General features: G+C 39.7%; 1 protein-coding gene across 2 annotated transcripts; it reads left to right on the forward strand.

The window, feature by feature from the left end:
* The first annotated feature begins 153 nt into the window (after nucleotides 1-153).
* C3H1orf198 (chromosome 3 C1orf198 homolog) lies at nucleotides 154-25,627 on the forward strand. Of its 2 annotated transcripts, none has more exons than XM_067293423.1 (4): nucleotides 154-597; nucleotides 11,167-11,217; nucleotides 20,667-21,218; nucleotides 23,133-25,627. In XM_067293423.1, exons 1-4 carry the CDS (start codon nucleotides 250-252, stop codon nucleotides 23,187-23,189), a joined length of 1,008 nt encoding a protein of 335 aa, XP_067149524.1. In that variant the 5' UTR covers nucleotides 154-249; the 3' UTR covers nucleotides 23,190-25,627. The 2 variants fall into 2 exon arrangements, with proteins under 2 accessions (XP_067149524.1, XP_067149525.1); XM_067293424.1 differs by having other exon boundaries at nucleotides 154-576.

Consider the following 25,627-nt stretch of genomic DNA (forward strand, 5'->3'; position numbering starts at 1 on the left):
AGAGCGAGGCGCCGCCGCCGCGGGGGAGGCTGCCCGGGGCCGCCGCGGGCGCCGGGCGAGGGCAGGGGCAGGGGCGTGCGGGGGGCGGTGCGGCGGCGGCGGCGTTTATAGGGAGCGAGGGGAGGCGGCGTTTGCAGGAGCGGAGCAGCGAAAGGAAGGGAAGGGAGGTGGCGGCGGAGGAGGCGGTTCCCGCTCCCTCCGTGCGAGTGCGCCCGGCTCGGTGCGTGCGGGGCCGGCGGCGGGGTGGCCATGGCCTCCATGGCGGCGGCGATCGCCGCCTCCCGCACAGCGGTGATGAACGGCAACCGGCCGCTGGACGAGCGGGAGCGCAAGCGGTTCAGCTACTTCTCCTCGCTGAGCCCCATGGCGCGCAAGATCATGGCGGAGAAGGAGCGGATCCGCGAGCGCTACGGGCCCGAGTGGGAGCGGCTGCCGCCCCGGCAGCAGGACGAGATCATCGACAAGTGCCTGGTGGAGCCGCACGTCCAGGCCCGCTACGCCGCGCACCGCGGCGCCGCCCGGCCCGCGGCGCCGCCCGCCTCCTACCCCAGCCTCCGCCTCAACACGGGCCAGAAGGTGGTGCACTTCGGCGACGAGGTACCGCCGCGGGGCGGCGGGGAGCTGCGAGGGCTGCGGGCCCCGCGCGGCCCGGCGGGGCGGCACCCCGCGCCCCGTCCGGAGGCGGTGGCGGCGGCGGGGGGAGGTGCCCCGGCGGGGGCAGAGGCGACACCGCCGCCCCGGGGCTTCGGGCCGCTGTCAGAGCCCGGGCGCGGAGCCCGGGTTACGCTTGCAGGGCGCTCGCGACCGCCCGCTGCGCGGCCGTTGGCGGCGGCCGTTGGCACTGCTCGCGCACGGGCGCGGCGCCTCGCGCCCCTGAGGGGGTCCGCCATCACGGGGGGCCTCGCGGGCTCGCGGCCGTGCTGCTCCCGCTTCGCGGCTCCTTCTGCCCCGGCCTGCTACAGCTGAGCCTCCGCTTTGTTAGGGAGCCAACAGACGAGGCAAGGAACAGGCATCTCTAGTCGCTGACGACTGGGGGAGTTGCCCTGGTGATGAATGGGAGAGCCGCTTGCTTTATTTATTTATTTTTTTATTCCCCCCCCCCCCCCCGATGTATCTGCAGCAGAAGGGCAGGATGTTATACTCCAAATAAGAGAATTAGGTAGTGAAAACAGGGAAGGAAACAAAGTTTGGCTGGGCTAACTAGAAATAATTTGGAAAGGGATTTTATTAAAAAAAATAAAAAAACAGAAAAGAGACTTACAGGAGAGGCCAGTATCCTACCTTTTGAAAGTTGTCCTGAAAGGTGATTTGGATTATTAGTATGGCTAGCTCTTAAAATAATCCCATGCTGCAGATGGAGTCCAGGCAATGTTTACACTGAATTAAATCTCTTCCTTTTTGCTTGCGGTTTTAAAGGCAGTTAAAAATATAACATTGAAAACATTCCAGCTCTTGATATTTTTGACACTTTAAAAAAAATCAGTCTTTTCCATGTTACGTGCCAGGAAAAACAGGGTGTGGAAAGATAGATGGTAAAAAGTATGGATTTTGAAGCTTTTGAGACTATTCTACCTAATGGTAGTGTAACAGTAGTTTTGGGAAAACAAAGGTACAAGAGTACCTTGACTGGAACAGTCAGTCAGGTTGGACCCCTTGAATTACAAAGTCTAACAATTAATGTTGTCAAAGAAGTGACAGTGCTCTTCAGATACTGTATCTCTCTTACTGCTTTTTTTTTCTTTAAGTCTTAGGATAATTACAGAGCTAATATCTGTCATTATGTTTGCATAACTTCTTAAGGTGACCTATTGTTAATTAATTTGTGTGACTACTACCAGAAAAAAATAATCTGCTTCTGCACTTGGAAACATCAATCTGATTTGAATTGAATAGCGCTTGTTTTGGCCTCCTCACCAAAAGGATTTGTAAGCAGTGCTCGAAGCACATAGATATTCAGCATCATGTTTCCTAACTGGCTTTATGATAGAAGACTGTTGCTGGTGTTTCATGTGTTGGAAAAGTATGACAGTATGCACATACTATATCTATATAATATCTATATATAAGCACATACTGTATCTAGAGTTAGAGAACATACAGTCGTGTTTAGTGATAACAGAAATTCTGGATAAGTATTTGCTGGTAGTAGACCATAATTATTGGGGGGGAAAAAGGTATGGAAAGAAGCAGACAGCACATTTGGTTGCACAAGCAGTCTTTCAAAGGAAACCTAAACTTGAAGTTTCTTGTAGAAGGATTTAGGCTAGTGGCTGTGGAAAGTGAATACATTCAGCTTCCTCAGTCTCAGACAGCTCTGCTGTGCTTTCTGCTTTGAATTATAGGGATCCAGAATGAAAGAAAGCATGCTGTAGATTGTTGTGCTTCATCGCATGGAAAAAGTCATTTCCTGTTTGACAAAACTACAGCTAGGCAGCCCATCTGAAATTTGGCAAGTCTTTCTTGTTCCCCTTTTCCCCCAAAAGGCAGCTATGATATAAATCATGTTGTACTTAGCCTTTCTGTAACCATTAACCAAAAAAAGCACGGTTCATCAAAATACTTGATGTAGAGTGTTTAATTTTGGAAGCATCTGCCTCAACTGACTCAGCTTCCAGGCTGAAGTTAATATAAATTTTATTTCTGAAGAAAAGGGGTTCAACTCGTTTTGGCAACCTCCAGTTCCATTTTAGTTCTTCCAACTGCACTGTTGAGCCTCAGAGGTTTTCCTGGCTCCTCATCAGATAGCTTCCTTCCCGCCCCCCCCCGCCCACCTCCCTTTCTGGCATTTAACCTGATTCTTGGACATTTGCCCTGGCTCACTAATTGCTCCTTCTTGTACTACTGTTACAGAGCCACTGGGGCCAGTCTCTTGCCATTTCGATTCAGGTTTCCAGGCTTGAAAATGCCTTGTCTACAGAGCTTTATTTATCATGCTGTCTCCTGATCTGACAGCTTCCTGAACTGTACAACTGCACATCTGTTTTGACAGAACAAGGGTACATGAAGGTGTTCCCCACCTGACATCTCTCTTCCCTTTTGTTTCTCTTGCTTCACTGGGAAGGAATTTTTGCTATATCTTGCGAATTCCTCTATATCTAAGAATGCTACAAAAACTCTGGACTGTAAATTCACACCTTTCCTATCCCCTGTTCTCCATTGTAATTTCAGCCAATCATGAGATAGCTGTGCTAACTGTAAAGGAAGAAAACCCTATGTTTTCCTGTAACATTCTGATTCTTGAACAGTGGTTAAGAATTTAGGTACCTAAAAACTTAAAATCCTTTTTATCAAAATGAAGCTATTTCATTCTAAACAAGACCTATCAGTCAACCCCTAAATTCACTATCTTCCCTCTCCAGCTTTTGTAAAGTACCCAAGCTATGGCCTGTGTCTGTAGGGAAATAACTTCCTGCAAGATCTTAGCACTTTGATTTTTTTTAATTTTTATTTTTTAATTTGAAATAACACATCTTTACTTCAACGCAAGCTGTCATTTGTTTTCTTAGCAGTCCTGTAAGAAAACCCCATGTGTATTCATAAGGATAAGGACTTTGCAGTGACTTATGGTGGCCTCAACAGTTTTAATTGTTTAGTCATTGTAAAAGTTGCCCCAAGTTAGTTCATTAGCATATTTTGGCTGAGTTCCAGAATTGGAGAAACAGTTTTACAAGCTCTCTTATCTAAACAGAGCCAAGATACTGCAGCAAGTTTTGGGTTTTTGCAGGGTAGAGGCAAAGGTCCCTAGCAGGAGGCATTTTGTATAAAGAATCTAGTTCTCATCTTCTGTGATTTTATTAGCTTACTATTTATTACTTTCTGCTTTAGGTAGAAACAAATGAAATGCTTCTGCTGTACACGTAAGTCAGTACAGCTTCATGTAAGTCGTTATTTGCGTACAAGGAGAAGAAACTTCTACATATTAGTTTGTTACATATCCAGCTGACAATTCTATTGTGTTTTATGAAGCAACTGATACTACAGCTTTTCTTTCAAAAGATTACAACAATACTTTTAGGGAGATCTGAGTAAAGCCAAAAGAGAGGGAGGCAAGCGAGGAACATCGGATCACTCCCTCCTCAGTGGCCTTGCATGATCTTACTGTAGTGCCCAGAGCCAGGACTTAAATTCTCTAATTTGGTACCACCATCAGTGATCTTAGACTAATAAAAACTAGCTGGCATATTTTGTGTTGGTTAATTCATCATCTAGGATTTCTTGAAAGAGCTGGCATGTGAAGAAGGTTCTCTCCCTCTGTTTTTAATGCCAGATCACTTTGAGGCTTAGGTAACTGTTTGCTAATAGTCATGCTTCTGCAATCTTTGTAAGACATAACTGCTGCACATACCACAGTCACCTAGCACTTGCTCAGAGGGCAGTTAGACTCGTCCTGGCTACTGTCTGTTTATCTTAGTGTAGAGTATCATGAGCCAAGAAAGTAGAGTAGCCTGTGTACCAAAAATCACTGACCGATACCGCAACCTTTACAGTGTGAGTATGCTGGTCTGACAGTGTTCTTGCTGGCTGGCACCTGCTCCAGAAGCTCCACACTTCCAATGACAGAAGCGTTGCTGACCTTCTGTGTCAACTAATGCTAAAATCCATAGTGATCTAGCTGCGCTTGCATAAGCATGGAAAGTTAATCTCTTTTTCCTCATGTACGCTGGAGAATTTGGGAGAAGGCAAAATGAGGATGAATATTGAAAATGTTGATTTACCAGGCTGGAACTCTTATCGTTTCAGTCGCACTTTCATACGTGTGACCACTTTCACAAGCTGGTACAGAGAATGTATTTAGTGGTCTTGTATCTCTGGGCAATTGTTTCCCTCTTTCTCCTTCCACCCTTTTCCATATAACTTTTCTAACACCAAGCTGATTTCTTGAACTTTTAGCCCAGAACTAAGTTTCTGAAGCATAAGCATCTATTACATTTTCAAAGCATCTTTCAGTATGTTATCTGTGCTGGAAGGTTGTGACAAAAATAGATGAGTCTTCTGTGGCCCCTAATGTCATCCAGATTTGTTTCATGATCCAGCTGTTTTGCAGGCCTAGAATGGCTGTAGCACCATGCATGACTCTCAGCAAATACCTCGAGTTAACTGAGTGCCACTGTTCCTCTTCTTTGGTTACCTCATCCTCACTGCAGCATTGCCAGTCACTAAGTTAATAGTGGAAGCTGTGTAAACACAGAACTGTGAATGCAGTTTCTGAAGAAGGTAGGTGCCAGGACTCCAGAGCTGAACAAGATCTGCATTTGACAGTGAGACGGCAGAGTAAAAAGTAGCATGAATAACTGAGGGTATTTTAAGAAGTTGCAAAGTTTTATGAGAGGTAGAAGCACAGGAATCAAGCTCTCTGATTCCCTGAGCAGTGTTTCCATACCACAAAGAACAGAGATGGTGGAACACAGGACACTTGGGTGTCTACCTTTGTCCACCGTGCTCCTGTGGTAAGGATGCATGTAATTACTAAAAGCAGCCAATCACATGTCCACCATTAGCCTTGCAATGTCAGGTAAGACTTCTGAGTTAAGACAGGCTTGAGACTAAATCACCTTAATGGGTAGTATCTCCTCCACTTGATGAGGGTATAGACCTTGCCATTCTCTGACACCTACTCCTAGGGAAACCCAGCATCTCTTCTCTCTATCTGGTTCTGTTTTCATGTCGTGTGGTCTGGGCCATGTATATATTTTAATCTCTTCCAGGCTAATAGGGTCATTTAAGATAAGTGCTAAACCCCACATGAAAGAATCTTTGTCCTCCTAGTCTGCTGAAGATTAAATGGCTTCTTATCTGTATGTGGGCCTAGCAGCAGGAGACTGTTGCTTCACTGTCTTTGCATGTGTCTAGACAGTCTAGGCCTTCTGGCTGAGGGCTCTTGGCATGCTGCAGCCTTCAAGAGGAACTTTCTCTTTCCCAGCAAGCCTTCAATTGCTGATACAAGTGTTAGGCTTAAATGGAGAAGTAGGTATGGAAAATGGGGTTAACTGAGCAGAGAAAAATCTGGAAATAGAATTTGAGGGAATATAAATGTAACCTGAATGGGTTACTTTTGAAATATACTATAAAGTACGAGCCATCTTTTAGGAAAGTAGATGGAAAAACAACAGTGTATGAAAGGCAAACATCTTTTTGATCTCTGTAATAGTTCGCTTGTGTTTAGCATCTGATCTGATGCTAGTTGATGCCCCTGGATTCTCCTCACTTAGTTCAGTAGAAGATAGTTCAGATATTTATCTCACAACAAATTCACTGCCTTTCTCACTACCATCCTTCTTAATCCAAATGTGTCTGAAACACGCACAGAATTAAGGTCTGTTTTTGTTTGTTTGTTTTTCCCCAATTTTTTTAAGGGATATTAAGTATTTGAGAGGTACTGAACAGCTCAAAGAGTTGGATATCACATAGGTAAACTTTTTTGTTAACGATAATGCCATGTAACTTAGTGTTAAACAGTTTGTGTAGAAGAAAGACAACAGAGAGTTCAGCGAGCTTTGTCCATCATCATTTAATAGGGAAGCTTCACTTATTTACCTGAAGGTACATACAGAATTTCTTTTGCTTAGCCTTAAGAACTTTGTCATCAAGCTAAAGGATTAACCCTTTTATCTCCTACTTTAAAAGGCTTTAAAGCAGCAAATTTTCAGTATAGCAATAACCTTTATGCTTGGCCTATTAAAGATTTATGCTTTCAAAAGAAATGAAAATGCTGTGCACCTTTTGAGTGCAGTTAAATCACAATCACTAGTAAAGTCCTGTTCTGATAATGCTTTTAAGATGCATTTGCGAGCATGGGAACCCATTTGTTGGTGGTTTTGTGACTGCAAGGCTGCTGTTGGCTGCTCTGAGTGGTGCCTATGTCAGATATGCTGGCACTTTTCCACCAGTGTTTTCCATTTAGAAATTCTGATGCTGTTTTGCAACAAGCTGCCCTCCATGTAGCAAACATAGTTTGTGATTTTTATTTATGTATATATGTGTATATTCTGCAGCTGGTTGCTGGAGTCAAGTGTGTGACCAGATTTTTGTTCGTGTCTTTTTTTTTTTTTTTTCCCTTTCTTTCTTTCCCCTATGAAATATACTGCATGAGGCACAGTTTCTTTTAAATTGGTTCTTTAAAACTGGTGAACAAAGGTTTATTTATTTGGCTTCTTTCTGGAAGAAAGCTTTGTGTGCTGAAAACAAAAGCTGATCAGATATGTATCTCTTCTAATGCATGTGGATGATAAATAGCCTTGAAGCTTTTTCTCTAAAACTTCCACTCATAATTCACTTTCGTGGATATTGAAGTAGTTTATGCCTTTCTTCTTATTTTCTTCAAACATGTGAGAATTTCTTTGTTGTAGAGAAGACAAGATTATCTCTCAGATATTGCAGATTTTGTTGGCGATAAACATGAATTGGGTGCATCAGACAGGAGCTGTTGTACAGCATTGTTCTGCTGCTGCTCGCTTGGTCCCCTCCGTGCCTTCTGCGTGAGGCCATAAGATATGGAAGCCACAAACTTCACTTCCCTAACAGTAGGCAGAACCTTATAATTGTCTACTTGGTTTTAGCTTCAAATAAACTTCCAATAATGACAGTCATTAACTCGCTGAAGCTCTGTATCCTTGAACCATGTCTTACAAAAGAGATTGCTAGATCCTCTGGATCCTGAACCTGGGCAAAGCTTATCAGAACTACTGGCTCTGAGGTCTCCTGTGGCATATTTCCTGTGATATAATGAATCATGCTTTTAAGAAGAAAAATCTGTGCTGCTTCCCTTTCAGGGAACTGCTCTTATATAATGAGTGTCTGCTACTTCCATTTTTTGGAATAATTATCATTAATTAGTTTTAGGACCATTTTGTCTACCTAAGCTGGATATTGAGGTTATATGCCAACAAGTTCGATGGCAGTTGAGAAGACATTGAATTCTACTGAGTGGAAAGCTAATTAGCTCCATTCTATAGGAAATGATCTATCTGGGTGTATGGCACCCTTACATCTTTGCTGTGTCTTCTACATGGTACTTTTCTATCCCTCTTCAGGCAGCCTTTTGTCAGCAGGGCTGCTAGCAGCAATGTCCTTGCTGAGTTAAGAAGGTACACAATTTTAGGTGAAGAGGTGTTTACTCCCAATGTTGTCTATAGTTAAGTACACGAAATTAATGAAGTGGCAGTCCCAGGTCCAGTATGATGATGTTCTTTGCTCACCTCCAGATTTAAAACTGGTTCATGGCTCTTTTGCATGTCCTGCAAATGGATCTGTATCACAGAACGGCTGAGGTTGGAAGGGACCTCTGGAGATCATCTAGTCCAACCCCCCTGCTCAAGCAGGGTCACCTAGAGCACGTTGCACAGGATTGCGTCCAGGCGTGTTTTGGATATCTCCAGAGAAGGAGACTCCACAACCTCTCTGGGCAACCTGTTCCAGTGCTCTGTCACCCTCCCAGTGAAAAAGTTTTTCCTCATGTTCAGATGGAATTGTTTGTGTTTCAGTTTGTGCCCGTTGCCTTGCGTCCTGTCGCTCAGCACCACTGAAGAGAGTCTGGTCCCATCCTCTCGACACCCTCCCTTCAGATACTTGTACACGTTGATAAGATCTCCTCTCAGCCTTCTCTTCTCCAGGCTAAACAGGCCCAGCTCTCTCAGTCTTTCCTCATAAGAGAGATGTTCACAGTCCTTTAATCTACAAGGAATATTTGGATTTACAGTGTGGCCTGCTTGTTACCAATGCAAGGTTTTCTGTTGTTTTTCACTGCAGCACCATGTCTAATGGTCAATAGGAGCTCGTTTAAACTAACCATACCTGTAAAGTTAGCTGACCTGTGGTCTGTCCCAGTTTATTACTGGGATCAGTTTTTCCCCTGCTCTCCAGCAAGTACTCCTTGTGAACAGTGAGAGGCTGTCTCAGCTGCAGTAGCAAATGAGTCAGCCAGAGCCTTCTGACAAGAAATCAGAATTCTGTTTAAACTCCTTAGGTAAAATCAGCTGACAGCTATGCCAGCGTGTCTGGAACTTTAAAGCTGTGTGACAGCACATAGGAGTGTTGCACTTTTTGCTGGACTTCATTTCTGTTCTCTGTTGCTATGGTTAGTTGTGTACTAATTCATCCAGACCCCATGTAGACAGAAGGATTACAGTCTTGCCTCAAGTTTGTGAGAGTTAATGTGGTGGCCAGGCTTGCTGAATGAAGAGTTCCAGTCTCTGTTTCCTCCTCGACTGTGATTCCTGTCATGGATGCTTCAGAAATAGGGTGCAAATTCCATTAATTTCGGATGCAAAGGGTACAGTCCTAAAATGGTTTTGAAATAATTTGACGGAGCACCTGCTGTAAGATATCCCACCTAAGTTATATGACATTCCCATGTGGTCAGCAGTGCTCCACAGTGCAAATACTGATAGATATTAGAACAGTAAGTAAAAGGCAGACTTTACTCACGTTGTTTCCCTTAAATAGTAATGAATCTGAGTATCTTTTTCCTAGCAGTGAGAGAACCTAGCGTTACACTTTCCTGTATCAAACTTCCTTTTTGGTCAGAATGTGTAATCCAACAGAGCTCAGACTTTTCATTTTAGACAGTCTCTGATCTGCCCAGTTCTTCTGGTTTCAAAAGTGTTTTTATCTGTCCTCACCTTAGATACTAAGATCTTGACCAGTGAAGAGTTAGGCAGATGAACTCTTGTTTTTATATCTCCAGACAGGAGTGTAGGATCACTCTCATACTACAAAGACTTTGCTGCTTAAAAACCCTCTGTGTATCTATAGCTGTCTCACAGATAAGTGATAGTCTGAGATTAATATCTTTTCATGTTTAGGAGTTGGTACTTGTAACTGTGATTTCATAGCCTTTGGCCAAAAAAAAAATCTGCCTAGGGTGAAATAAGAGACAGCAGATGAGGAGAATGCTATCAGGTATCTTTGAGAAATGTAATCCTATATAGAGGTAAGAAATATGAAGAGAAGGGCAGTCATGGTAATTTTGGGGGTTCCTATGCCATAGTTTGCTTAAAACATAGTCTAGTTCTGTACTTACTTTAAACATAGGAGTGTGAAACAAACCCTCCAGATTTTGTCCTGTCCTCTCTTTCCCTGTGCATGATTACTTCAGGCTTTTGTCCTTCCATCCATCACTCTGTCTCCCCTGACTTACTGTGATGGCAAGAGCAATGTCATACCTCTACCAGCATGAACACCCTGTATACAAATAGGTCTGATCCATGACTAGAATTGAAAATGCAGTCATTTTGTTGCAAGCCATGAACAAACATGAACAACTATTTTTTAACCTCTTCATTCTAGATGTGAGTTGCATGCATTTCTGGAGGGCATGCCATGTAAAAAGAGATTATCTAAATTTCTCAAATTGGGATTATTTTCAGAAAAATAGCTTCTTTGAAAGTTGCAAAGGAATTTTCTATTACTGATACTGGCTCTCCATTAGTAATAAAAGTGAAATACAGTAATCATTAAAAAACAGCAGAAAACAAAAATGTGTGCACATCTGTCAATAAACTCCTGACTGTTCTTCTGCAGTATTATGACTGGAGCTGCTGATCAGTTGTGGAACTTGGCTGTGCATTCCCAGAATGGTACTGCTTGGATTTGGATTGCAATTTTACTCTTAACATTATTTTGTTCTTTAAACAGCACAGCATACTTTTTTCAGACTGATAATTAAAGTGCATCATGATGCATCTCGTCAGATCCAGCTGTGACTTGGATTGAGAGATGTGCGTCTGCTTTGCTGTCTTGTGACTGCCTAGTTCCACACAGACGCTCAGTCTGCGCAGGGGAGAAAACAGAACTTTATTTCCCTAAGGACCCTGCTCTAGTTAATTCTATCCCTGTGTGTGTGGCTGTGGTAGAAAATTGGAAATAAAATATGTTTCAAAGTTATTTGTAGAGAAACTGTTTCAGGAGGTTTACACCAGGTTAAGCTTCATTTATTTTATAGGTTAAACTACAGTAATAATTGGTAATACTTCTCTCAGAGAACTTGCTTTACGTCAGTCTTATATATGTTACTGATTACGCTTTAAGTAGTGCTATCACTTGTTAGCTAGTTTTGTGGTGGCGGTTGTTATGCTTTCAGCAGTGGAACATAATTTCATCTGTATGATGCTCCTGAGCAAAGTGGGCTGCTTTTCTGATTTTTAGAGTCATTCTTCAATTTTATTTCAGGACATAACTTGGCAAGATGAACACTCGGCTCCTTTCTCCTGGGAAACAAAGGTAAATATGCAGCAGTTCTATTTTTAACGTTGGTTTGTTGTTTGGTCCTGTTCCTTGTGCTTTTATATTACCTTCATTTTGAGATTTGATACACTAATGTCACCTTTATTCTATGAGAGCCTTGTAAAGTGACCATGCTGCAAATGAAACTTGACTGGTGTGCTTCAATTTATGTCAACAGAAACACAAAAGGTACTTTATGAACCAGTGTTCTGACACCATGTGCAGATGTAGAACTGGTTTGCTCCAAACTAAATATTTTTCATTGTAAGCTTTCCAAACAGTTTTCTGTGTTTAGTGAGGAAAGGAAGTTTAATCTTAAATACATATCAGGTATTGTATAAGCATAATTGAATTGCACTTCTGAAGTCAGAATGAAGTAGTTAGGGGATGGGGTGAGAAAGGTACAGGTATCTAGCAACCCCCCCCACCCCCCACCCCTTTTTTTTTTTTTAAAGCCTATCTTACACTTCATCTTGTTATGTATTAGACTGTAATGAAACCTGCTAAATGCGGGCTATGCTAGAAGCATTGTATTGTTTCCTTTCCAAAGAGCAGCTTCTTCAAAAATTATTTGCTTTTCTGTGGGCTGTTTCTTTCTTTTTTTTTTTTTTTTTTTCTGCTTTACACTCTCTCTGATGTTTTATTAAAGCATTATTTACAATGGGATTCTTATAAAGCTAAAATAAAGCCAGAATTCCCCATCTTTGTGAAATTGCAGTATGAGGAAACAGTCATACCATGCTTTGGTGAATCAAGTATAATCCTTCTTGTTAAAGAAAACATGGAGACAAAAACACAGCTCAGTACCTCTCTCAGGTAGGAATGTTAAATTAATCACGGTTTCAGACTTCTGGTTTTCTGACTTTATCTGCCAGAGAAAGATGCTTTTTTTTATTATCCTTTTTTTGCCCTTGAACTGTGTAGATATCATCTGTGAGCTTATGAATATAATCTAGGCCTAATGCAAAGTAATTTTCTGGAAATGCCAGTGAATACTGACTTAATTCAGTTGACCCAACCCTAAAAGTGTTGTCAGCCTTTTGTGCTCAAGGTCACTGCCTGTGTACCCCAGTTGTACTAGGCAGATGCCAATTAACCCATAACTTGATCTTGACTCCTGGATCCCTGCAGCGTACAGTGCAGCAGTTTGAAAGCAACCATTGCCAATCCTGATTTGCCTTAAAACTCTTGTAAGCTGTGGTAGTTCAGGTACCAATGGAGTAGTGGAGGGGTCCTTGCCATGGGAACTGCATACATAGCCTGAAGAGGTTGTCAAGCCCAGCTAAGTCATGCTCTCCCAACTTGTTAATCAGGACCCTTAGAAGAAGCCACTGGTTTTAGTATAATACTAGAGAGGCTTTTAGTGTGGGTGTACTTGAGTGCAGCTGTCAAGAAAAGAATAGTAGTGAGAAGAGCGTGGAACTCTTTGACAATAAAGTGAACTAAATCACATGTTGGAGTCAGCTAAGTTACCATAGCAGTCTCCCATACTTCTTGGGGCAAAACCAAAACTCAATCTGAGGAATGCTGCAGCTGTAATCATATATCTAAGCTCTACCTTGATATGATTTAATAACTTCTGAATACTTGAACTTCCTGTAATACACTGTCTAATTAGTGATCCGTGATGTGATACATTTACAGTCAAAGGGACTTTAACTGGTAGTGTTTTTTTCATCTAAATGCTTGCATGTCTAGGGAAGTTTTCTGCAGCCCAAACTGTGGCTTATCCCTTGCTGATTAAGAATATTTTTACCATCCTCCTAGTGTCTCAAAATGAAGAAGTGCAATGGACAGATGCTCCAGTTTCCTGTTTTTCTTTAATGGAGGGAGGATTGCAGAATGATATGGAACCAGTCCTATGACTGCTGCAGAAAAGTCAGGGCGGGAGGGGAGTTACTTTGGTGATAATTGCTTGCCTCAGCTAATTAAGCTGTGCTTTTCTGTTACCCACTCCCTCTCTGCTGATCAGAGAGAACAGCTGTGCTTCAGCTGTGGAGTGAAAACTTGAATCACCTTTTCCTTGTGCAAACCTTTAGAGAATCCGTTTTGTCTGGCCTTATGGGGTGTGGGTTGGTTGGTTTGTGTGGGTTCTTCCTCTTGTTCCCCCCCCCCCCCAGTGCCTCCCATTGTTTCAGTCATCTTGCAGCTGAATCCTTCAGCTGCTGACTCTTCCCATTCTTAAGGTTTATATCTTGTTCCATGCTTGCTCTTTCATCTCTTCCCTAAGCAGTACTTTAATAAGATGATATTGGAATGCAATTTCTCCACGAGTTATTGGGCAAGGATACTTTCTGTTCAGCCAGTCAGTCTAGTTTGGGGAAACAATGAAGAGCACTTAAGTGGGCTTGTTTAATAAGGTTGATACCTTATAATACGTGTTCAGCATGTTGAAAGCCAGATCTGTTCCCTCTGTTATTTGAAGCTTGCCAGGCTCATTAGCTCTGCCTCATGGTGGGTTATTCTTTTCATGATACTCTTTTCTCTGGTAACTCTTTCATGCAGAATTGTGGGGTGTTTTTTTTTCTTTGTGCATTATTGCTGTTATGAGGGAATTCCTCTATTATTTTGCTGCTTCATATGAATGTACTTTGGCTTACCCAAGGTACAGAATGTGACACTTAAGGTTTCTACTTTTGCAGAGAAGGAGAAAGCAGAGATTGAAAAGAGGAAAACCAATAAGCTTGACTTTTTTTTTTAATCATTCAGACTGTAAGAAAACTATAAAGTAGCAAAATGATATTTGTCTGTAATTTACATTAGGAAAACTAAGAGGCTAGGCAGGAGCCTGGAGAAGAGAGGAGGGTGTGATCACTACATATTGGAGCCTCTCTCAGCTATTAACAATGACAACAATGTTGATTTCAGTTGATTAGGTATGGTACTGATTTTAAAAATATGAGTCCTTGAAACTTCTGTAGATAATGATTTGGAAAGTTTAAGAATCTTATGAATGCACTGCTAGATTTCTTTATGTTCTACTGGTTATTTAAAAAAAAAAAAAAAAAAGGCTGAGGAGTTCCTGTAGATAGTAGCATGGAGTTTACCAAAGCGGACACTTTAATCCATATTTAAGTATACTCAAAAAAACAAAGTACAGTTCTTTTTTTAGAGACCTGTGGTACACACACTTCCTGTGGATGTTGGGCCACTTACTGGAATGCATACATACAGGTTTTGGGGTGGGCTTTTTTTGTTTGTTTTTGTCTTTTGAAATTCCTTGATCCCAGGGAACTTAAAGATCTACTTTTCAGATGATTTTAACAGCTATGTAAGGATGTTCACTGTGTACTCACTATAGGTATCTTCCAGGGAACACTTCTCCCTATCAAAAATCCCTGTTATACTTGTGGGTTATCATTAGGACAGTTTATTCTGATGGCCATAGCTGGAAATGAGCCTTACTATTGATGAAAAATTAGGAGTACTGGACAAACTGAATTAGAAAAATTTGCAATGCTAACAGATACTACTTCACAGTAATTAGTGCAATGAATTCCCTAATTCCATGGCTGTCAAACTAACCAGAGAATTGTATATTAAAAGTTCTTAAAAAAAAAAAAAAAAAAATTCAAAAGTAAACTTTCTGTATTCTTATTTTAAACACAAATGGGAGATAGGATTAAGTAGTTCAGAATGTGGCAAACATTCATACAGGTATCTCCACAATTTTTAGCTATTGATGTGTGTTTACTTTAAAATTCTTGTCCTACCTCTACTTTTAAATGCTCAAACAAAGCAGAAGTACAATGTAAATTGTTGAGCTAGCTGTTAGACAGTATTTGAAAGACCTAATATTTTAAATAGAAAACTGTAGCACTTCTTAAAAGGAAAACTATTAGGAAAGCAACAAGTTCTTGTGGCACTGCAAGTAAACTGACACTTTAACTAGCGATTGACTTGGATGGAGTGATTTGGTTCATGGGTGGCGTGCTGGTAGAAATAATGCATCTTGAAATGTGAGGTTATGTTGTTTAACTGGAGCTAAAGCAGGTTTGTGAATTTAGGGCACTATTTATGGCTTTGGGTTTAAGTGAGATGAAAGCTGATGTTTTGGCTGAATTTAGCCTTTGAAGTTTTTTTTTTGGTTTGTTTGAACTAAAAATTCAGTGACACTCAGCACAAACCCCGAGATATAAATGGAAAACAAAGATCATGCCTGTTTTTGCAAATTAAATTTCTTTGTAACTCTTCCTGAACTCAGAACTTTGATTGTTTTTAATTAACTTAGGGGACAGAAAATACCGTAACTTCAGTCTGCAACCTCAGTTAACACACTGAAAGCACAGAGCAGAATGGGAGTAAACTGGAATCTATTTCCAATTCCTGCTATTAATTAAAACAAATTCTATTCCAAAAATCTTTAAAATTGACACGTACATCTAAAAATATGTTGGTTTTGTTACCTTCACAACTGCTCTACCTGTGTGTTTAGAGTCCTCTGTACCTTGTCTTTCTTCCTTCACCTCTCCTACTTGTAACAGGCCCTCAGATGTTTTTTGAAAAGTGAAACCTTCCAGGTGTGTTTAAAAAAAAAAAGGGGGGGGGGGAAGAGGAGGAAAAAAAAGCACTTCATGCTTAAATCCCATTCAGTACTGTGGTTCTTGTCTCCCTATTTCTGTTTCTACAGAATGATCTAATCCCACCAAAAATTTATAAAGAAAAATAGCCAAATTATGTTGTACTTGTAAACATTGTCTGCAAACTGTATTCCCTATATCCAAGGGCTAAAACTAAAAGACAGTCTTCAATATTATTCTCTGCACAAGTCATTCATATATATGTATATAATTATAATAAATATATATTTATATACATATTTATTGTATTACATTATATTTATATATGTATATAAATAGAAAGTGGCAGAAACAAAATTTTTTTCCTGCTTCCTTAACAGCCTGATATTAGAATTGTTTGCTACAAACTATAATTCAATAATATTTTTTATCAAGTTGGCATAAATAGCAGTGTTTCCTTGGAAGGAAAGAAAAGTGATGCCTCGGGTTGTGGGTTTTTCCTTACCTGTCTAGACTATGGATATCTTAAAAATATTGCTGTCAGACTACTGTTGACTACCAGTTCTTGAGCAAAAAAATAAATTATGGTGATAGTACTGGTATTCAAGGTTTATTTTAATCTGCATGGCCAGGTGTTCTCGGCCACAGATGCAATTGCCTGCATCAATCTGTGGATAGCTGGTTTTGAGCATAAAATCATTCACACACCAGATACTGGTTAGCTGGAGCAAATTCATATTGTCTGTAAGAGTGACAAACTCATGTCCAGAACTAGATTGTAGTTCATATCACAAAATAGTAAATCATGAAACTTCCTCTGAAGCTACATGTTTTGCATCTTTTGCACTGTCATTGTGTATGGACCAAAATTAGTTTGTTATTTTGAGGAGTTTGCTCTAATTTTGTCCTTGCAATTGGTCTCTGCTGACCTAAGGATTTCTTCTTGATTCTTGTCAAGATCACCTGGTGCATAGGAAGCAAAGCAAAAACTGCAGCTACTTTGGGTCCCATACTTATTTTGCTTTTGACCATTTGGCAAACCAAAGTCATCTTCTAAATACGTGTGTGTGTGTATATATATATATATATTATATTTTTTAAACTCGGCTTTCTTACCTCTGCATATATCAGACTGTGCTTAAAACAAGCTGTTTTTGACAGTGTTTCTGTCTTTGTCTCAACAATTTAGATTTTTGAGGCTGCCAAGCAAAACAATTTGTTTTGGCTCTGCTACCTTGTCTGTTTAGTAAAATACTACACATTCCCAATGAGTGAATAAGATGCTTAAAAAAAGTTCCTAAGTTCTTTGTGGTCATCTTGCTTTTTAGTACAGAGCTTATGAACTGAGACCTGACTTTATGCATTATTATTAAACCATTAGGTTCTTAAAGTTGTGTTGTCTCTATTTTAGAATACATTGTTTGCCATGAATAGATAGTGATGCAGATAATATATAATACAGATAGTATTATGATTTGTTATATTATCCCTCCCTTAAGACTTAAACTAGATCTAAACTTTAAGTCCAATAAATAAAATTCATAAATACCTTACTTAGTATGATCTTTTTAAGGAAAGATGGAATGTTTCAATCAACTTTTTAAAAACTACAATTTGAATATTACATCTATTTTATTTATTAGAGAGGTGAGCCAAGACCTAGGCTCACCTTGTTTTAACCCCTGCAGTGGTCTGGGACCAGAAGGGTAGGATTAAAAAAAAATGGAGACTTGGGGTTTATTCTGCCTGAAAATACTGTTTTGCTCTATCTTTACATCTTCCTTTTATTCATTTTATTTTATCTTTTTACTTGCACTGAATAGAATTTTGGAGATTGACTAAGAAAGATTAGGCTCACTCTTCATTTCAAAACTAGATGAAGTAGATTTAGTTTAGATGGAACAGGTATACTGCAAACTATTGAATATTCGAAGACTTTTTCACAATTGAAAGACAAAAGTTTCCAAGAACTGAGAGCAAAAATACAGAAGCTGTACCCAAACTGAACAGCAGGTATTTCTCCTTTTCAAACCAAAAGTCTCGTTCTAGTTTGATTTTTTTTTTTTTTTTTTTTTTTTTTTTAATAATCTGAATGCTTAAACTACTCAAACTATAGTCCTGTTTTGGTACGCTATTGCCAAAGATCAGTTGGGGGTTAGGATGACTGCTTCATCCACAATCCTGTGGGAATACAAAAATGTGTGCAGCTCCCCTCCGTACCCCAAGGTATCCATCCTGTAAGGACAGAGAGTGCAGCTCCTTGAGAACATGCATTGACAGGTGGGTTGGAGAGGGTAAAACCACCTGAGGTTGAGCTGCGAGGCCACTCATCTCGGCACTAGAAGCAGTTTGCTGCTTTCAGACCAGACCTCTAAGTTGACATTTAGACCCACGTGAAAGAACTGAAAACATGACCACAGGAAGTGGCTTCTGCTCCACAACACAAGAATTTTCCATGAGGCATAACTTTATTTGTGTCTCTTGCTGCCATTGAAAGACAGTCATCTTGTCAGCTTTTGTTGATTTTTTTTTTTTTTTTTTATTTCCCTAATTTTTGTTCTAACAGACCCCTGCTTTCCCTTCCATCAACGTTTAGCCTCAGATTTTGTTTCTGATGCTATTCCAATAGTATTGGGCCCTTAATGGTCCTTTCATCCCCTGGGCACTTGCATCCCCTCTCTCTTGAGCTGGGGTGGGAGAAAATCATTTCAGTGAAACTAGCTGCTGCTGTGACGGCCTTAGCTATTGCCATCTCTGGTGTTAGCAGTGGGACAGGTTGGTCAATAGAAGGAAGACTTGAGGACAGAAAGTAGCACTGTTTTAATTTCTACATATGAGGTACTTAGGTCTTCCAAGATGCATAAATTCCTTTATATAAATTATTTTTTTTTCCCCTTGTATACTGGGGAAATACTGGTCTGTTGTATATATTATTGTTTTTTGTTTGTTTGTTTTAAGCTGGGATTTTATCAATTCTGAAGTCTTAAAGCATCTTAACTTCAGGGTGGTAAATCTCTATTCGATAGCATTGCCAAGTGAGCTTAGAGAAATAAATCTGTATATTTTAATATAGGGAATGGCTGTCACTGTGAATAATCCTCAACACCATTTCATAGATTGTGAATGCAGAATTTATCTAAGGAAAAATCTCCTACTCTTAATTTGCTCATGATTTTTAGGGGATTTTTTTTTTTTGAAGTGCTCAATTTCTGTTCTTATTTGGGGAGAAGGGGGAGGAAGTTGAGATATTTGGTAAGAGTTGTGCATATCCTTGCACTTGCCTTATTCTAGCAGAGCTATAATTACTCACGGCTTATGTTCTGCATCCTTTGGTAACACAGTATACTCTCTTAATGAAAATGCAGAGCTGCATCCTTCCTTGCCTATAAACTTGGGAAAATACCTAACACTGTCTAATGCTTTAGAAATTTCATATGGTAATCCATGAATTAGTTGTGTAGTCAGCTGCCCACTTGTTCAAAGCAAATTTGTTTTATAAATAATCAGTTGCTGAGTTAACATTTGCACTTTGAGAAGTATCTAAGTACTAAATAATAGGTGTGCAAGAATTGCTAGATCTAAAGTTCAAAGGGACATGTGCATGTGCAGTAATGTAGAGTTTGGGATCAGACACTTCTAATGAAAATGTGATGCAGTTAGGACTTGTTCTAGACTTAAAGTTCAATAGTGTCTACTAACTTATTCAAGAAAGACCAGGTAATGAAGTAGAACTGGAACAACATCTTGTCACAAAATCTGTAATGACGTTTAAAAGTAACTATTACTAGCTTGTAGTAAAAGCTAGCATTTGAAACTGTCCTCCATACTTTTTCAAAACTAGTCAAGCCCTTAATGGCAACACAGAAACTCTAACTTCAAATGTAATTTTTTTGCAGTATTTGGGGGTTTTTTTGTTTGTTTGTTTATTTTTTTTCTTCCCTCCCTCTGTCCTCCCCCAGCCCCCCCAGCAAAATACTAGACATGATGTTGTTCCTTTCTGACACTTGCTATGGTGCTGTTTTCCTGAATACAGTAGTGTTTATGTGTTCCTCAGGGTGGCATAAAAGCTTACCTTTCTTAGTCTAAACGGTCTCAAACTAGTTGGCAATCAAGCGTAGTGAAGTGGTAGTATATAAAATGAACGTGCTTCTTGAAGTACTAGCCACTTTGGGGTGACTTTTGCAAGATCTATCTCATGCTTTAGCTGTGGTCACTTACTTCCTTGACCCAGTGTCATTTCTAAGAAATGAGTACAGCTATCCTCATTGCAAGCAAAAAACCCCACACCTCTGGAATAAGTGTAGAACTGGTCCTGCTGGAGTTGTTGCCTCTTATTTCAGAGGGGCATTAGAATTGTAAAATCTACTTGTTTATATATACCCATTATATCCATTTCTTTATCTTGAAATTAGATGGAGTTGTAACACATAGCCCACTATTTCAAAGTCCATCATTGAAGACCACCTATTCAACTACACTGTAAAGCTTTTTTGCTTAATTGTATCATGTACAACACTTATAGCCTTCAAAATACATCCACATCTATTCTAATGTTTTTGAGCTGTGCCATGCACTGCTATCTTGAATGGCACTATATAACTCAAATATACTTTCCCTCCAACTGACTAGTTTACAGCAGGTCTAGGACTCTTGCATTCACTTGCAGTTTTTATTTATATATATGTATATATATATTCATATATATTCACTTGCAGTTTTTTAAATGTACAAATACAATAATATATATATATGTAGCTAGAAAGGTAGATGTTTATGGAAAAAATAAGTCAATTTTGCTGTGGCATCTGCTGTTTGGGAGCTGTCTGGTCATTGGCAAAGGTGTTATCTATGTGCATGCAGATCAGAAGTTGGAACTGTTTCTTTGTGAAGGTATTTGAAATATTATTTTTCTTTAAATCTGAACAGAGTCAGATGGAGTTCAGTGTTGCATCTCTGTCCATACAAGAACAAAGTGGTACCCAGTTGCAAAATGAACAGAGGCAGGCAGTTAAAGCAGCACCTGGTGTCCAAGTTCCTAAATCTTCTCAGGCTAATAAGACCCCTGGCTCTGATGGGCTAATAGCATCCAGAAAGGAAGAGGAGTCCTCCTTCTGGAAGATAAATGCAGAGCGCTCGAAGTTTGAAGGAGACAAATCTGAGTTCCAGTCACTGACCCCCAGCCAGATCAAGTCCATGGAAAAAGGAGAGAAATCCCTTCCCTCTTTCTACAGACAAGAGGCTACTCCAAAGGAGATAGCAAAAGCAGAGAAGCCCAGCATAACTAAACCAGAGAAGTCTGTCACCCCTAGTCTACCTTCTGCATCTCTAGAATGGGAAAAACCTCGACCCAGTCAACTCCCTTCTAGTTCTTTAGATGACTTCTTTCTTCCTGACCCACCACGGGACCTGGCACCTGCTAGGACAACCAGTGAAGATACTGATGGTATTATACTTACAGATCCACAAATTCCTGGACAGGTAAGGACTGCTAAATCCACTATTCTTTAAATTTAAGAGCATAAAGCACATTGAAATCTGAAAAGGTCGCTCTGGAAGATTGGGGATTCCCTAAAGCATTAAGTCATAGCTAAGCTTGCTGGCTTTTTGCCCTGCAGATTTAGAGGAGTCTATTTAATCAACATGTTAACTCCCATTGTCTCTTTCTATCAAGTATTTTTTCAGTATAGTAATGTTTGTAGGATAATGGCATCATTTAAATATAATGCCAGAAACACTGATTGGGCATCCAGTGTCTTGTTGACAGCAAGCTACCTAACAGTTTAGGGTAGAGAGCTTACCATATCAAATAAGAATTAAAGACTTTTTCTCATGAAATAGCAAAACACTTTTTGCAAAAAGCTTAACTTGAAAGTAGATAAACTAGAATCTAGGATACCTCTTTAGGCATAGTCAGCCTAGCAGTAAATTGTAAACTAATTTCTCAGCTCTTTAAAGCAGGAGCCCAACAGCCACTTTCAGTGCTTTCTCCCAAGCAACTGGCTTGCTTTCAGATATGTTTTCTTTTAAAGTCCAAAATGGAAATGGAATGAGCTTCCAGAATTAGCCTTCTCATTTTTTTTATAAACAGCAACAACAATAAAAAATAACCTTAAACAGCTCAATAGCCAACTGGAGCTATTCCAAATGCAGATGCTGATCTGTGAGAAGAAGGGAACAGCAGGATATGACATGGTGAGGGAAAGAAAAGGAAGAGATATGAAGTCTAAACTCTGAAGTAGAGAAGTAGTTCTCTAAACAAAAGTTTTGCAGTTCTATTTGGAATCTGTGGCATTACACTCTGGCATAAGCCTGACTTATTACTGTACGCCTTAAGCATGTCACATAATGGTGCCATGATTTTTTTGTTTTAAACTCTCTTATTTTCACATCAGTGATTGTTTAAATTCCAAACCATATCGTGTACGGTCAGAAAGATGCAGTCTGAGGTTAAACGCTTGACAGTGATGTAAATGCCAACACTTACTAGTGAATATTACTTAAGCCATTTCAGTATTTGGAGCCCTAGGTTTACTTTTTTTTTTTTTTTTTTTTAAGCTAAGAAATTAAGCTTCTTTAACAGTATTGTGGCAAATTATGCCTGCAGTAGTTATTTAATTTGTAGTTAAAGGTATTGGCACGATTACATACAAATGAATCGTTTGTTGCAGTTTTAATTTTGGTGTGAACATTTTCTAGCTAATTGAAATAGTTTGAAAAGCCTGTGGGGGGTTTGTTTGTTTGTTTTTTGTTTTTGTTTTTTTCCCTCCATGCAGAAACAGTCCTCCTATATCAAAATGTAAACAGAGAAGGTAGTATGAGAGAATTTGCCTCCTTTTCTGGGAAGAGAATCCAGAGACCCAGGCCTCTCCTCTGAAGAGTGTTCCTGAACATTAAGATCACCTTAAATCTCATAGCTAAAAGTGAAGTGCTGCAGGAATAAGTATGTTCTTGATAGCCAAGTAAATAACTTGTCAACAAAGTTTAAGAGATGTAATTTTTTGAAAACAACCAACTGTCATTGTAACAGGCAGTCTGTTTGAATTAGTGATGCTTACATTCTCTATTTTTTCCCCTCTCTGCAATTCCCACTAAAAGTGGATCTTTATGGGTTATTCCAAGGGAATAAAGAACCTTTTGCCTGCAAACCACCACAAGAATTTTATTCTTAACTGGAATTGCCTTTTTTTTTTTTCTTCTTGTTATGAGCATTTCCTGATGTCTAGTATTTTTTGGTGTAGCTCCTTAGGTGTCCTAGAGCAAGGTGAAGAACTTGAAATATTGGCAGACAACATTTTAAGCTTTTTTTTGTAGATAGGCAATCATGTACTGAGTTTGTAATACCATAATTAACAATCACGCCTTCAATATATATATATTTTTTTTCTCTTGCAGAGTAATACAGGCAATGTTATCTTGAAGACTGGCTTTGATTTTCTAGACAACTGGTAGAAGATGCTTCAAAATAGTTCAAACTAATTTTGGGGAAGGAGTGGAGCATTTTCTCCTTGTATGTTAATTTACTAGCATCTGTGTCTTTTTCTAGAAGTAACTTTCAAAATCTTAAATGTTGCCTTTGTATAAACTTTTGTAATACCAGATGCGTTTTTGGTTTTTAAACAGTGATAGAAGTGTGGTCTCATTTGGATTTTTTTAAATATCTGTTAAAATTTTTTTGTAGTTATTGTATTGAGAAGATGGAGGAAGTTACCATGTATATGTTAAACAGATGAGACTCCACATCCTTGAAATGGAACCTACAGAAACAAGTCGCTATTTTCAATTGAAATCTTGCTAGCTTGGCTTGTAAGTAATAGCACAGAACACACAATGGTTCCAAATAAACAAGTAATTCTGTACTTCAAATAACTAGCAAAAAAGGTGTGAAAAATCAGCATACGGAAGAGTTGAAATAATTTCTGTATTTCATTTAGTTTGAGTGTAACTTTTGTACCACTTATTTGCAAACATTTCTCTTTTGAAGAGGACAAAGGCATTGCCAAAATGACAGATCCAAAGAAACACTGTGTTTGTACCCTACATATCTCCTAAAATAGCCAGAAGGGTGTAGGAAAGAGACCTGGCGGGGGAGGAAAAGTGTTTCTGGTCTTTGGATTAAAGATTGAAGAGGAAAAAAAAAAGAGGGGGGGTGTGGAGGAAAACTCTAATGGATGAGAGAAACTGTCTTCAGGGAACATAAGCCTAAAGATTTCACTGCCTCCTTGCTAGAACATAACTTTTAGTAACAGTAGTGCTGGAAGTGCAGCACTGCCAATTGCTGGAGCGTAGATTACCTTTGTTTCAGGAAAACACTATGTTCATGGCGGGTGGTAGCAGTATAAGGCTTCTTTGTTTTTTAAGCAGCTTATCGACTCAAGGACTCATCAACTTTGGTGCTTTTTCTCCTTGTGGGTACATTCTCTTCAGCATTCAGGGCGTGGGTTACATTTGTTCCCGAGATGCAAAGTAGCATCTCTGGGTGGCCCTCAGCAGGCTTGCCTCCAGTTCTACTTTTGAATGAACCTTGCTTGGTGTTTTAAATGTAGAGAACAAGACTGGATGTCGTTTGGATCTGCTTCTCTGAAGTGCAGCATGATTTACACACTGACTCTCACTGTGTTTACCTCACCTTGAAGCCTTAATTCCCCCTACGCACAACCAGTGAATGGTCTGCTGCAATGCCAAAGGTTTGACCTTTCCCTTTACCTCAGCAATCATCCCATAGCATTGGTTTGAGGTAGAGGGCAAAACCTAGGGCTCTAAATGGGTCTAATGGGTTCAAGCCAAAGCTATAAGAAAGTCACTTTCTACTAGACCATAATTGTGCCAGGCTTCACGTGCATTAGCATTTGACATTTGGTTAACTGCCAATGGCAGTTAAATGTGCAGAATTGGATGCTGCAGGACTTTCTTCTGCATAATGCAAGCCTGTTGCAGGAAGAGTTTTTAAAGTCCCGGAAAAGTCTTGCCTCAAATTGGTGTACTGCTTGCTTTGAACAAGCGTTGTATGCTGATAGAGCACTATATCTTATTTCTTGATCAAGGAAAAAGCTATAAGCTGTCAGGAGAAAAACCAACAACAACAACAACAAAAAACCAAAAAACAACCCACACCTCCAGTTTTTCTAGTAAGTGTTTTCTTAAAAGGTTTCTTAGCTAAAGAGGGAAAGCCACAGAGTATAGGTCATTGCATAGCCTTATTTATAGAATTCTAAGAGCTTCTTTACATCCTTGCTGGGATGTACAAACTACTGTAATTCATGGATATTGTCTCTGCATTCAGCAGTTCAGAAAATACTTCTGTTTTTATTGGCCTAAACTTTTCTGCTGTTTTTTTTCCTAGCTGACCTTTTTAGGATTTGTTACAGGCATCCAGCATTAATATAGCTTAAAGCAGCTTTAGCACAAATTCTTTAGGTGTATAATTAGTACTGACTTGCACCTTCTTTTCAAAGTTGACAAATGCTAACCCTGGGTTTTACAGTTACCAATGAATCTAAGTTTCTATACATTCAGCTATTGAGAAGTTTTAAATCCAACCTAAAGATATGCATTCTAACCTTACTTTGGTATTTGTAGCTCTTAAAGCAAAATCTCTTACTGTTGAGGAGTGTTCTTTTAAATCTCTGCTAAACACATTAAAGCTTCTTAAAGAAGAACCTGGGCTGTCTGTCTCTTCCATTGGCTAACTCTACCCTAATACACATTGGGACCAGATGGTAGAACATGCTGCAGAACTTTTTACTTATCCTCGTAGGTTTTTCCTGTGCTTTGACAAAAGTTGATGCTCCTCCTTCTTTCATATGTTTTTATTAAACATTCTTACAGAACAATTGTACTTGGTCACATTTTATATTACAAATGTTTTAATAAAGTCACTTTAAATAGAA

The sequence above is a fragment of the Apteryx mantelli genome, chromosome 3 (assembly GCF_036417845.1).
Source record: "Apteryx mantelli isolate bAptMan1 chromosome 3, bAptMan1.hap1, whole genome shotgun sequence".
In the NCBI taxonomy this organism is placed as follows: domain Eukaryota; kingdom Metazoa; phylum Chordata; class Aves; order Apterygiformes; family Apterygidae; genus Apteryx; species Apteryx mantelli.

Coding starts and splice junctions, on each gene's coding strand:
- C3H1orf198 (XM_067293423.1), top strand. CDS start 250: ATGGCCTCCATGGCGGCGGCGATCGCCGCCTCCCGCACAGCGGTGATG. Junction 598..11,166: donor TGGTGCACTTCGGCGACGAG/GTACCGCCGCGG, acceptor ATTTTATTTCAG/GACATAACTTGGCAAGATGA. Junction 21,219..23,132: donor ATCCACAAATTCCTGGACAG/GTAAGGACTGCT, acceptor TTTCTCTTGCAG/AGTAATACAGGCAATGTTAT.